Consider the following 14,675-nt stretch of genomic DNA (forward strand, 5'->3'; position numbering starts at 1 on the left):
CATGGTATTAAGTGGAGAAACCAGTACTATTTTTTCAACTGGCTAACATTTGGTTCAAAAAGTAGCCCAAAAATATTTGGCACTTTTGCCGAAGCCTTATGCTGGTTACTCCTTAACTCGTGTAGATATCCATCTGTAATGCACTATCTGGATGATTTTCTCTTCATAGAGAGTACTAACCCACCACATAGTCTTCAAGATGCCATACAACTGTTTGGGAGGTTGGGTATCCCGGTTTCCCCTTCCAAAACAGATGGTCCCAACACCATAGTCAATTTTCTGGGCATTGAACTCGACTCTGACTATGGAAGCCAGCTTACCATGGGACAAAATCCTTGTAAGTATTAGTGATTATTTGCGACTGGGTCACTGTAGTCGTAAAGAATTACAGTCATTGCTGGGGTTGTTGAATTTTGCTATGAGGATCATCCCGCAGGGCAGGTCATTCTTCATTCTAGGTTTCTCTGTCTATTACCTAGTCTGCCCTCCGAGGACAGTGAGGTTTCTCTTGATTTCCAGGCCACAGCAGATTTGCACATGTGGCAGAAATTCTTATATCAGTGGAATGGGAAATCCATGTTCATACCTCCACTTTCCAACAATTCCCCAATGCTGAGGTTGGATGCAGCGGCTTCCTCTTGTTTTGCGGCTATTTATGGTGACCAGTGGATGTGGGGCATTTATGGAGACCAGAACATTGGAGGCCTTTGATCAAACTTCTGCATTGTTGGAAATGTATCCTATTGTGGCCACGGCAGCTCTGGTTGTGTGCTCCGGTTGTGGGGGGGCCCATGGAGCCAGTCGGTGTTTTAAGCGAGGTAAGTCTGCACCAGGAGTGGGAGCCAATGGAGCGTCGGCCCCCTCCGCTGCCGCGGGGGGCAACCCCGGTGAAAGTAGGCGAGATGCTACCGTGGCTAAAACAGTACGGTAACCATCAGGACGCCGAATTCTTATGGCAAGGCTTTACGGAGGGTTTTACAATACCGTTTCAGAATAGGGATGTGGGGAGGTTATGCAGTAACCTCCAGTCGGTGGGGGAGCACCCGGGAGTTGTGCGGGACAAGTTGCTGAAGGAGGTGCAACTGGGTAGGATGGCAGGGCCGTTCGAGGCTCTGCCGTTGCCTGACTTGAGCGTGTCCCCGCTAGGGGTAGTCCCCAAGAAGGAGGCGGGTAAGTTTAGGTTGATTCATCATTTATCATTCCCGAAAGGGGCGTCAGTAAATGATGACATCGATGAGGCCCTGTGCTCCGTATCGTATGCATCATTCGACCATGCTGTCGAGTTGGTTCGGAGAGCAGGGCGAGGGGCCTTGATGGCGAAGGTGGATGTGGAGGCAGCATTCCGGCTCCTTCCTATCCACCCAGACTGTCACCATTTGTTGGGGTGCCTTTTTGAGGGTAAGTTTTTCGTGGACCTGTGCCTACCCATGGGTTGCTCCATCTCATGTGCGTATTTCGAAAAGTTCAGCACGTTCTTGGAGTGGGTAGTGCGTAAGGAAACGGGCGGGGGTACGGTGGTCCATTACCTGGACGACTTTCTGTGTGTGGGCCCGGCTGGGTCCGACAGATGTGCCCAAATACTGCGGGTTTTCCAGAGGATAGCGCAACAGTTTGGGATTCCTCTGGCGGAGGACAAGACAGTGGGCCCGACCGAGTGCCTGAGTTTTCTAGGACTGGAAATCGACTCGGTCGTGGGGGAATGTAGGCTGCCGGAGGAGAAGTTGAGGGTGCTCCGCCAGCAGGTGAACGCGATAAAGGGCGCTAGGAAAGTTACGCTTCGGGGACTGCAGTCCTTGCTCGGCAGCCTTAACTTCGCCTGTAAGGTGATCCCTATGGGTAGGGTTTTTTGTAGATTGCTGGCTAGGGCTACCTGTGGTGTTCGACTGCCAAGTCATTACATCAGGGTGTCGGTAGGCATGAGAGAGGACTTGGACATATGGGACCGCTTCCTCACTAAATTTAATGGGCGGGTGTTTTTCAGGGATGCGATGAAGGCATCTGGCGACGCCGGGCTGTTTACGGACGCCTCGGGGAGCGTTGGCTTTGGGGCTTACCTTGGGGGCAAGTGGTGTGCCGAGGTTTGGCCTACGGCTTGGTCCGAGAGCCCCTTGATTCGGAACCTCGCCTTTTTAGAGCTTTTTCCAGTTGTGGTAGCGGTATCACTATGGGGCAAGGAGCTCAAGGACAAGAAAGTTATCTTCCACTCTGATAATATGGCAGTGGTGCAGGTAATTAATAGTCTATCGGCTTCGTCCCTTCCAGTGGTTAGGTTGTTGCGGCAGCTAGTGCTCTTGTGTATGTCTTGGAACATTGTCTTCAGGGCACGGCACGTGCCGGGTCTGCTGAATGTGGTCGCTGACGCTCTGTCTCGTTCGCAGTGGGTGCGGTTCCGGGAAGCAGCACCGGACGCGCAAGCAACAGGGCAGGCGTGCCCGGAGGAGATGTGGCGGCTCGGGACGTTGTGCTTGGGCGATACATAAGGAGCTCGCTGGCACCGGGGACTTGGGCCGCTTATACAAAGGTTTGGAGTGAACGGGAAAAAAATGATGTCCCAGGCGGGAGCAGGCGATTCCGCAGCCGGTAGGTTGGATATACTGTTGTGGCTTCTTTGCAGGTTGGTGGCAGGTGGCTCGTCCCCTTCTAGGGTGGAGCGCTACATGTCTGCGTTAGCTTTCCTGTTCAAGTTTAACGGGTGGGAAGACTTGACAAAACATTTTTTGGTGAAGCAAACTTTGAAGGGTTTCAAGAAGGGCAGGAGGTCCGTGGATACGAGGAGGCCGGTGTCCTTTGCCACCCTTCAAGGGTTGGTGGGGTTGTTGAGCGAAGTGTGCAGTTCGGCATTTGAGGTAACTTTGTTCTCTGTGGCTTTCGTATGGGCTTTCTTTGGGGCCTTTCGTATTGGCGAATTGGTGAGCGCCAATAGGTCGGGGGCATCGGGCCTCCGGTATGAGGATGTGGTTATCGAACAGGACAAGGTCGTGATTTGGCTCCGGCGCTCGAAGACGGACGTCTTCGGAAAGGGTAAGAAAATTGTCCTGTCCTCGCTACCAGGGTCCCCGGTGTGCCCGGTAGTGTGTGGGGACGTGTTTTTACAGATTCGCCCGAAGGTTGGTGGTTGCTTCCTGATTCACGAGGATGGGAAAGCGCTGTCACGCTTTCAGTTCTTGCGAGTCTTCCGCATGGGGTTGACGAGATTGGGCTTGCAGCCCGGACAATTTGGTACGCACTCCTTCCGTATCGGGGCTGCGACTGAGGCGGCACGTCTCGGGCTAGGGGAGGAGCGGATAAAGCAGATTGGGAGATGGGAATCCATCAGGTTCCGTGCATATGTAAGGCCGGAAAGGTTGGTGTGAATGGAATGTTGTGGATGTGGGTAAAGGGTGCTCTGCCGGTTAACTGAATTTGTTTCCTTTCAGGCTTGGTCGCTTGGCTGGTGGGTCACTCGTTTGTCTACTGGGCGGAGAAGAGGGCCGCAGTTCGGAGACAAGGCACACAACTGGGTTTTCTTCTGGACACAGTGGACCTTCGGTGGTTTGGTTTTCGGGGTTTCGGCTGGCAGAGCATAAGTGGGGAAATTTTTGGGATGTTGTCAAGGGGGTTTGCCCCAGATATACTTTTGATTCACGGTGGGGGCAATGACTTAGGTTTGGTCCCCCAGAAGGTGTTGGTCAGGAGAATGAAGAGGGACCTGGATAGGGTGAGGGCACTGGTCCCTGGAGTTACAATAGTGTGGTCTGAGATGGTGCCGCGGTTGAACTGGAGGCATGCCAGGGACCCGGCGGCTGTGGCACGTTGCCGAGGTAAAGTAAACAAGGCCATGTCTGTCTTTATTAGGAGGATAGGGGGGGTCCCAGTGAGGCACTTTGAATTGGAGGGCGGGTTGCCCGGTTATTTTAGGAGGGATGGTGTGCACCTGTCTGAGGTGGGGTGTGATCTATTAAATTTAGGTTTCCAGGAAGGTATTTCCAAAGCCCTATTTATGTGTGGTGGGGGTCGCTCGAGACATTAAGGGTTCAAGTCTCTTGCTATGGCGGGATAGGGCTTGGGTAATTGGAAGGTAGGAGGAGTATAAATTGGTTAGGCTGGATTAGACTGGAGTGTGAAATGGTTTGTGGGTTCGAGCTCATCGGTGGCTCCGAACCAGGTGGTGTAGGGGGGTCTCGGTACACCCCTACAGTTAAAAAAGTTATGGATATGGGGCCTCTTTGGTAGGCCATGTGTTATGTGTTATTTGTTATTTATAATGTTATTTATTGTTATTGGGCGGGGTCATTGCCGGGGGTAATTTATGTACGGTGGGGGGTGGAGGTAAATTTACATTTGTGGCAATGACCCCAATTTGTTACCTTGTTTATAATAATAAATAAAGCTGTGGACTTTTATATTCCAACAGAAATACGGTGTCTGTAAGTTATTGGGGGGTTGGGGTAAACAGCGCACCTGCCGAATAATCGACTGTGCGCATGTCATGAAGCCCATGGAGCAGCGCAGTCAGGGGAGTGGGCCTTGACAGAGCCAGGAGTAGGCAGGGGAGTGACCAGTTAAAGGGGCGTGGTTATTGGTAAATTGGGGTTGGATAATAGGAGTATATTAAGCGGCCATTTTATGACTAAGGGACATTTTAACTAAACTGACACTTACCTGGTAATTGTCCCTCCCACCCTCCCTGTTGTTTTGGAGTTCCCGTTTGGTCACAGCGGCGGGATAGGGCTTGGGTAATTGGAAGGTAGGAGGAGTATAAATTGGTTAGGCTGGATTAGACTGGAGTGTGAAATGGTTTGTGGGTTCGAGCTCATCGGTGGCTCCGAACCAGGTGGTGTAGGGGGGTCTCGGTACACCCCTACAGTTAAAAAAGTTATGGATATGGGGCCTCTTTGGTAGGCCATGTGTTATGTGTTATTTGTTATTTATAATGTTATTTATTGTTATTGGGCGGGGTCATTGCCGGGGGTAATTTATGTACGGTGGGGGGTGGAGGTAAATTTACATTTGTGGCAATGACCCCAATTTGTTACCTTGTTTATAATAATAAATAAAGCTGTGGACTTTTATATTCCAACAGAAATACGGTGTCTGTAAGTTATTGGGGGGTTGGGGTAAACAGCGCACCTGCCGAATAATCGACTGTGCGCATGTCATGCTCATATCATCAAACATGAAGACCACTATTTACTCTCGCTACAACATACTAAGACAAGTCAACCTGGTCAAACCATAAAAGTTCCTTATTACCCCACATTTAATAAATGGTGTCCAGTAAAGACCTGAGACGCATACCTACATAACTTGCAAACGCCTGCAAATCACCCTTTACTTACCTTACAAGGCACCATCCTCACTACAAGCAAATGTATGCTTCATGTTAGAATTATGTTGATGAGACTAGGCCTCAACCCCTTACACTAGTCCGGACATTCCTTCAGGATTGGGCTGGCCTCGGCAGCCTCCTACAGGAACATCCCTACCCATATTATAAAATCATTGGGGCGCTGGAAATCGACAGCATACTGTAGATACATTCCGCAACCCGAGAAGGAAATTAGACAGGCATTACAACATTTAGCATTGTGATATCCTATGTTGTAATACGGCAATTGTTAAATAAATAAATTATTTTTGGCATACATGTATATATATATATAATAATTTATATGAATATAAAATAGAAAAGTGTGAGAAATTAATGTTTTATTTATTTTTTAATTTTTCAAGTTAGACAGGAAAGGCAGAGACAGGAAAGGCTGATGATTTATCACAAAAAAGTGAACCAAGTGCATAATGTACAGGTAAGTGAACATACAAATAATGAAAGTGCCTGTGACGGACCGCTGGCACTCCGACTGAGTACCTCCGCCAATCGATGCTCCTAGCGCTTGCCGAGGGCTCCGAGCACTCCAACCGACACCATCAGCACTGCGGACCCCACTTCCATCGATGCAGCTGCGCCGGGGTCTCGCCGTCTCTCACCCACCCTGGATCCACGACCAGGATCCACCTCCCAGTGGGTGAACTTCTCCTAAATCCAGAGAGCGTAGCAGGAACAAATCAAGCTCTTACAAGAGCTTACTCTGGGGAGTAAGTGATTATAGCAATCCCCAGTGTGTAGTCATCCCATCCCCCAAGCATGAGCCAAGGCTTCAAGAAAGGGCTTTCTTTTATGGAGGTCTTACACATACAGCACCGCCCACAGAGTTTTGAAGAACAAACCAATCAATACATTACAACACATCTAAACACTCCCATTCATACCAGCAGAAATCCTCCCCTCTGCCTGTGATACAATTATCTCAACACAATAGACTAACTTAATTATCACAGGCAGAAAACATAGAGTTTTACACACTATTCATAACTTTAAAAGTATACATCACATTCACATACAATTCACTTACATTTTCAGAATCAGCAAACTCCAAATACAAACAAACATACTCAAAAATCAGGCAATTCCTTCCATTGGTTTAAAAGTTAGGTCAAAGTACTTTGTGATCACTAGATGGGAGTACAGGTAAGTATCAATTTTATCTAAGATGTAATATTTGTGGCATTGCACTGGTATTTGCTAAGAGAACTATTACGTATGGCAGGTGGGCACATGTAAGTACAAGGTAGGCATATTATATGTAAGTTCCTAGGAAAGCATAAATCAGACGGTACATAAAGGTTTAGCACATTGTCATGAATATAATCAAATATATGTGTAAGCAAGCAAGAATACAGAGCAACCTGCACAAGTGGGGTTATTCAAAAAATAACAAATTGTGGTGGTGTGGGGGAACTCTAATAAACTAAAACCAAAATTGTACTTTGGAATTTAAATAAGAAAACTAATATTAATTGTTTAGTGAATAAACTCCAATATGCATGTTGTTCAAAGCTGGAGGTTTCTTGGTAGGCGAGCAGGAATAGCCATATGGTGACCTTAGGCATCTGCCTAGGGCCCAGAGATTAGAGAGGGTCCCCAGAACCATTAATTTGATTGGTCTCACTCACCATTCATATGTGAAGAATGAAAACATATTTATTGCACAACCCATGAGGTTATTAACTCCTAAATATATTCTTAGATCATATACATTGCACAGCATTACTCACTGGTTATGACAAACACATTTATTATGGCTCCCACCTTTTTTCTTTAAAAAGTTTATCATATGCCATTTGATTATCTGATGCTAAAGCTGTTTTCAAGCAGTGCCAAAAGTATTTTTGAGACTTTGGGTTGGATGGCCAATATAAAACAGAGTTTCTACACAAACTTTTCCGCAGGTTGAGATATCGGGACCTTTCTAATATTTCTTCAAGAAATATTAAAATTATAACATCAGTTCGCTCATCAATAAGACGCTGGTGAGCTATGTAGAATGTTGTCTTGAAATGCCCACTTTTAACATATTTCTTGGTAAGAACAAACACTGTTTTTCTGCTATGCTGTACACTTTCTTGAAGGTTATGTACAAAAGGAAGACCTGGCAACCAGTCTCGACCTTCTAAACATAAATTATACTTTTTATCACCTTGTTCTTCAATAACATTCACAAATTCATTATAAACCCAGTCTGATACAGCAGAATCGGTAGTATCATAGACAATAAATGCATCATAGCAAAATTTAGGAAGTCTCTTATAGTCATTGACCTTAGCTTTAAATAATTGATATATGTACCAAAAATCCCAGAAGAAGAGGTGGCTTGAAATGCAGATCATCGTTAGGCAAATAATGAATGATGTAAAAAAAGAATATAGGATAATATTATAGTTATTCTGTTGGCAGGTAAACAAATCTAAAAGGACCAGGCTCTTCCCTCTGTGTGCCCCAGGTCCTGCGCAAATTACATCAGTTACTAAATTGGGAATGCTCACTTTTGTGCGATTTATCCAAGACACGAACCATACAGCATCGCAGGTGCATTTAAATGGATTTCCTTGCAGTTTTAACAAGTTTAAATTATCCAGAACATTCTCAGGAAAACTGGTCTGTCCTATATACTGAATCTTGTTGTCACTTAAATCCAGAAGTTTCAAGGTAAAAGCATTTCTAAGAAAATGAGGAGTTAGCGTTTTGATTTTATTATTACTTAAAATAAGTCTGATGATTGAACATGTGCAGTTTGATAACTCTTGGGGCACTGTAGTCAAATAATTGTAACTTAGGTCCAACACTTCAAGTTTTTGTAAAAAGTGCAGATTTACCCATTCAAACGTTTTTAAATTGTTTTTTGCCAGATTTAACTCAGTAAGTTTGGGAGGCATACCTTCAAAAACACCATTGGGTATAAATGGTAAAGAATTGTAGGAAATGTCTAGTACAGAAAGTTCAGACAACTTTTTGAAGAAATGTAAGTACCTTTTATCCCCTTCTCTCCATAAAACATTTAAGTTATTTCCCTTGAACTCCAGAGTATGAAGTGATTGACTAACCATTTCGATATTTGTTGAAGTCGATATTTCATTCCAATTCATTATTAATTTGTTTAAACTTTTAAGATTGGCTGTAAAATTTAGCATGTGAGTTATGCCTTCTGCTAAAAAGTAATGCTTGTTGTAACTAAGGTCCAATACCTCAAGTTCAGTTAGTTCCTGGAAAGCATTTTGATAGAGAAGATCAACACGATTGTTTGAAAAATCCAAATATTTTAATTTTCTTAGAGTACTAAATTCTGTGCCATTTAAAGTCTGACTAATGGCATTTCCTGACAAATTAAGGCATTTTAGATATCCAAGGTCATTAAAATCTGTAGGTCTTATAAAAAAAAAGTTATTTTGACTTAGGTCTAATGCCATTCCATAAGCTTTGCAATCCTCATTTACAAACAGCTGAAATCTCGAGTCCTCTTTAACTTTGGATTTGCAGTGTCGGGCATTTTCATCATAAAGAAAATAGTGAATGTCATGGAAACCTCTGACATTATATTGCTCAGGATATGTACTGAAGGCTGAACAAGAAGCTAAAGAAGATCCACCAGAGGGAGATATTTTATTATTGGAGAGAACTACTGTCTGCAGAGAGGGGATTTTTTGAAATGAAGTAAAATCAACTATTTTAATAAAATTTGTTCCTAGATCCAAAACTGTAAGATTTTTTAATTTAAACAAAGGTGATAGATTGTTTTTATTTAATTCCTGAAATACATAACCACGAATTCTTAATGTCTCCAAGGACAACAAACTGGAAAATGTTTTCGAAAGTTGTAAATCTTTAGAATATACTTGAAGTTCAAAGTTGAAAGAGAAATCAAGTTCTTTTAATTTTGGGAGTAGAGTCAAGAAGCCAGCACATCTAATTTCAGATGCCAGAAAATTTTGGGACAAGTCAAGAATTTGGAGGTTCCGGGTATTTTTAAACCATGCAATTGGGACATTGCGCAGTGAGTTGCTGTGAAGGCGTAAAATCCTCAGGTTTCTTAGAGTGGCAAAAGCATTTGGGTGTATGTTGATCGGAGCTCCATTTTCACATGGAATGCATGGAAATGGTGAATTATAACATCTCGGGCAATTTCCACTTAAATCTAGAATCTCTAAATTGTACATATTTTTTAAATCATATTCGTGAATGTATTCAATTCTGTTGTTATAAAGATACAGTTCCCTTAACGTACTTGAGAGAGCTTCAGGAACATAAGATAAGTTGTTTGATTTAATTGATAAAATGGTTAAATTAAGTAAGTCTTCAAAAGCATCCTTTTCAATATGGAAAGAGACATTGCAAGGGTTTCTGTAATAACAATTCTGTCCAAGGTATAACATTTCAATATTAGATATTCCAGTAAAGTTCTTTTTGTAGAGAGAAAATATGGTATTGGCTTCAAGGCTCAATAGTACTAAGTTTGCTGGAAGACCTTTTGGTATTTTTAAAAGTTGGTTTCCATCCAAATAAAGAGATCTTAAATTGTTCATTGATGAAAAGCTTCCATCCTTAATAAATAATCTATTAGTACAAACTCTGTCTTTTGGTCCCAGCATTATAGGTACACAGTTGCAGCGAAAATCAAGTTCAACTAAGTCCTTCAGGTGAGCAAATGATTCTGGTAAAATTTCTGGGATATGATTAATAGTCAAGGTCAAATTAGTGACATTGGAGGGAATTTCCGGTGGGATTTTGATCAACCGGCGATCACTGCAGTCCACAATTACAGTGGCACTTTCTTCATCATTTATCACATCACAAGGTAGACTTTTAGGAAACCACATGGCTGTCAGACATTTTGAAAACAGGAAGATGGAAAAGAGGAACAATATTCTTGATATAGTCAGGGAATATATCTGCAAACAATGCAAAAGTAGATTATTAACAGCCATTTGTGTCATTAAATAATTTATCAAAGCTTTGGTGCGTTTATAGATTAGATAATTAGAAAGACAATTTTATTACACACCATAATAATAGAGAACTTATAAATATGTATATTTACAAAATAAGTTCAATAATAACATATAAAGGATTGCTATAGTAAACGGGCTGACAATGCCAATTTACAATACATATGATGATAAGTAAAAAGGTTATTAAATATAAGTGAACCCAGATTGTCTAACCCAGTAAAATATGTTTTCATTTACACGATCCACCCACTACAACTCTAACCCCACTATACCCACTACAACCTCTATTACCCCTTGTACCTACTACAGCCCCTAACCCTCCTGCATGCAGTAAAGCCAATGAGAGGCAACTACTATCCGTCACCTTCACCTACTACAGCCCCTATCCCTCTGCACCTCTCCTGAATAGCGCCCCCACTGCATACATTATAAATCCTATCTCCTCTGCTCCTACAACAGCCTCTATTCCCACTGTGACCACCACAGCCTCCAGTCCTCTCTGCAACCACTATAGCCCCTTGCCCATTCCTGCACAGATTACAGCTGCCCTAGCCCCCTGCACACACTGCTGCCCCTATCCCCTCTGTACCCTCTTCAGATGCAATCTCCCACCCTATCCACCCCTGTACCCACTTCATACACACATCCTCTCCCACCCTGTTCTACTTATCATCCAACTATCTAGTTACATTTGTCATTCAATCATACCCCACGCTTGTCGTATAAATGGAACTCATGCACCAAACTTTGTATGTACACTGTATGGACAAAGTATTGGGACACACCTCTTAATTATTGAATTTAGGTTTCAATCAGACCCATTGCCACAGGTGTATAAAATAAAGCACCTATCCATGCAGTCTGCATTTTCACATTTGTGAAAAAAATGCGTTCTGAAGAGTATAGTGAAATCAAGCCTTGTACTGTAACAGGATGCTACCTTTGCAAAAAGTCAGTTTGAGGAATATTTAGCAGGGATGAGCTTCTATGGTTAACTGTAAGTGGCATTATTGGAAAGTGGAAGCGTTTAGCAAAATCATCAACTTAGCCATGAAGCAAAGGACCATGTAAAGTCACAGAGCGGGGGTCACAGAGTGCTTAAGAACATGGCCTCACATCACCAAGTATATTCCCAAGCGTCTGATTAATTGTGCAAAGCAGTGTACTCTGGAGCAGTGGAAACATGTTCTGTGGAGTGACAAATCAGGCTTCAGTGTTTGTCAGTCTGATGAACATTACCTGCCTGACTGCATTGTGCCAATTGTAGCATTTAGTGGAGGAGGCATAATCTTATGGGGCTGTTTTTCAGGGGTTGGGTTAGGTCCCTTACTTCCAGTGAAGGGGAATCTTATTACTATGCTTCCAACTTTGTGGAACAGTTTTATATTGCATAGCATGACTGTGCCCTAGTGCACAAAGCAAGATCCATAAAGACATGGTTGGATGAGCTTGGTGTGGTACAACATCCAGAGCCCTGACCTCAACCCTACCGCGTAGCCTTGGGATGAATTGGAAAGGAGATTGTGAGTCAGACCTTCCAGACCTCACAAATGCTCTACTGGGTGAATGGGCAGAAAATTCCCACAGAAACATTCAAAAATCTTGTGGAAAGCCTTCCAAGAAGAGTGGAAGCATTCATAGCAGCCAGGGTAGGACCAACTATATATTAAGATCTATGTATTTAGAATACAAAGTTATAAAAGTCCCTGTTGATGTAATGGTCAGGTGTCTCAGTACTTTTGTTCCCCTGTCCCCTATTAGTCTGGTGGTTGCAGCTCACATTCTATGGGTGCCGACCATTCATCGCTCTTCAACATGCAAGGCATCATGAAATCGAAAGACAGGATGTTTGTTCAAGTTGCAAATATGTATGTATCAACCAAGCTACAGTAGTGTTTAATGCCACTGTTAATATTATTATTTTTAGCATTACTTGACAGGTATGTCTCAAAACCATGTCACACAACAGTGCTTCTCTCATGATTTGACATTGCAATTATCACCGGTTGCAATAATTAGCCTGTTTTGACATTTGCTTTATGCAGTTTGCCTGGAGTAATTATACACACTATTGTTTGTATCCTATAGAAAACAAAAATGGCCGTGCATTATATTTATATTTTTACATGTGTTGGCTTAAACATTAATATATAAATAAGGACAGTTCATGACACATAGATGATTTGAAATTAACCTGATTTGAAATTATGAAAGCATGAACGTCTACACATTTTAGTCTTGTATTTATGCTTTTAAAGTTCACATAATGGTGAGCAATTACTAAACAGCATGCGAGTTGTGTGGTACATTAAAAAATAATAATAATTATAATCTGTATAATAATGGATGTTTAGACATATATCCACAAACATGACATGCATTAATAAACCTATCTTGAGATTATAAAATACCTTGCAATGCATCCTGCTGCCAAAAATTTTGATGAAATAGAGAGAAAATCTGGTGATTACGGTATTTGAAGAAGTCTTTTTGTAATTTTAGAACAACTTCGTCCTGTACAGCCAACCGTTCTTCCCATTTGATATCTACTAATTCTGTCTCTCCCCCACACATATTGTTTTGAAACTGCGGTTACTGATTGTGCAAGTTGTAGTTGGTTGATACAAAAAGAGAAGTGATTTTGGTTTACATCCATCTGTCATACCTAGCATTGCATGTGATAAGATATCATTAAAGGGGCTCTCCAGAAGTCATAATAGCTCATGCTTCTTTTACAAACTGTTGCAGTTTTAATGAGCAGAGTAAAGTTGACTTAAAAAGGACATTTGAATCAATATACCCCTTTGGATGTTAAAACACCACCTTTCCTTACATGATAGTATATGTCAAGGAAGCAGTATATATACTCCTAACAAGCCTGCAAGATTTTTGCAAAACTTTTATTTATCTGAAAACCCAAAGGGTGTCAAATTCATGCAAATCCACAATAGATGCATTTTTGGAAAAACATGAATGGAGTCACTCTCATAAACAGCTTTGCGGCTATTAATAGTTTACAATGCTTATTCATGTATGTAGTTTTCTTGGTCCCTGTACAGTGTAGAAGTTCATCTGGCAACAGATGAAGGTGGAATTCAGGGTTTTATCTTTTTTTTTTCTTGCAATGCATTATTTCAGAAGAAGTTTAACCCAGCAGTGGAATGTTTCTTGGAATTAATTTCTTTGAGTATAAAGATAGAATGTCCCTGGTTTCCTGGGTGGTACGATATACGCAGTACATATTCCTGTGGTCTGTTTCACTATGTTGTAATAGAAAATCTGCAAAAATTCATAATTTGTGTCTCTAACATCTTTGATGCACATAAAAATCAGTTAAAGCGTGTATATGGTTGTTTTGCAATCTTAAGTTACTTTTCCATGTAGAGATCCAGAACTGCCATTAAATTTAGCTGGTTTTCAAGATTTTGCAGTGTTGTTATTTGCACTAAATGAGAAAAATGCCAATTCCCAGAATAGCATAGAGATATCATACTGTAAGAAAAACACTTAAAAAGTATGAAAAAACTCAAGAGAAGTTGCAATTGCAAAGCTCCTAATGGATCTACAAATTCACAAAGGTGGGTCTGAGTTAATGTTAGTTGTAATGGTCAAAATTAATATAGAAACATGGACTGTGACCGCAGATAAGAACCATTCGGCCCATCTAGTCTGCCCAATAAATAAATTAAGAATATTTACAAGAATATCAGTTTTATTATATTATTGTGGTTCCAATCTTTAGTGTGCAATGTATATCTGAATAACAAGACAGATCAGAACAAAGACGTATGAAATACCAACTTCATAGTCCCCAAGGAGTAAATAACAGCCAATCACAAGGCTTCTACAATTTGTGAGTGCATTTTATATATACAAATTCACTGGGAATTGTCAACCAAAGACATCAAAAAACATGTATGTGCTTATGTTTTCCATGTACACTGACACCAAAGAAGATGAGACGTCTACATGTACCCTTGCAATCCTGGGATGCTATATTAAATGGGTTTTACGTACCAAAACAACTTTAGCTTAAGGAAGCACTTTTGGTGTATAGATCTTAGCCCTGCAGTGTCACCACTCAGTTCCTCCCATGTGAGATTTAAAATATACTCCCAGACTACCTGGACAATATGCTGCCGACTTCATCTATGGCATTTTACTTTTCTATTCTATATATATGGGAGAAGGCAGTATGTTAAATGGGTGAGGGAGTTTAGGTTGAAGGAGATGTAGAGTTGCAGGTGGAAGGAGATGCTATTCTGAACTTTGTCATTTTTTTTACAATATAGTAACATGCAAAATCTTGGGCTGTGAGATTGGTGTCAAGAGGGGTAGCATCAGGGCACAAC

General features: G+C 41.9%; 1 protein-coding gene across 1 annotated transcript; it reads right to left on the bottom strand.

The window, feature by feature from the left end:
• Nucleotides 1-6,857: 6,857 nt before the first annotated feature.
• On the bottom strand, nucleotides 6,858-12,771 carry LOC134594034 (toll-like receptor 7). The gene is made up of 2 exons (XM_063444615.1): nucleotides 12,735-12,771; nucleotides 6,858-10,263 (listed from the first exon to the last, which is right to left on the bottom strand). The coding sequence occupies exons 1-2, from the start codon at nucleotides 12,744-12,746 to the stop codon at nucleotides 7,117-7,119; spliced, it is 3,159 nt and encodes a 1,052-aa protein (XP_063300685.1). The 5' UTR covers nucleotides 12,747-12,771; the 3' UTR covers nucleotides 6,858-7,116.
• Between the last annotated feature and the right edge of the window lie 1,904 nt (nucleotides 12,772-14,675).

Source organism: Pelobates fuscus, chromosome 1 (genome assembly GCF_036172605.1).
Source record: "Pelobates fuscus isolate aPelFus1 chromosome 1, aPelFus1.pri, whole genome shotgun sequence".
Taxonomy (NCBI): Eukaryota; Metazoa; Chordata; class Amphibia; order Anura; family Pelobatidae; genus Pelobates; species Pelobates fuscus.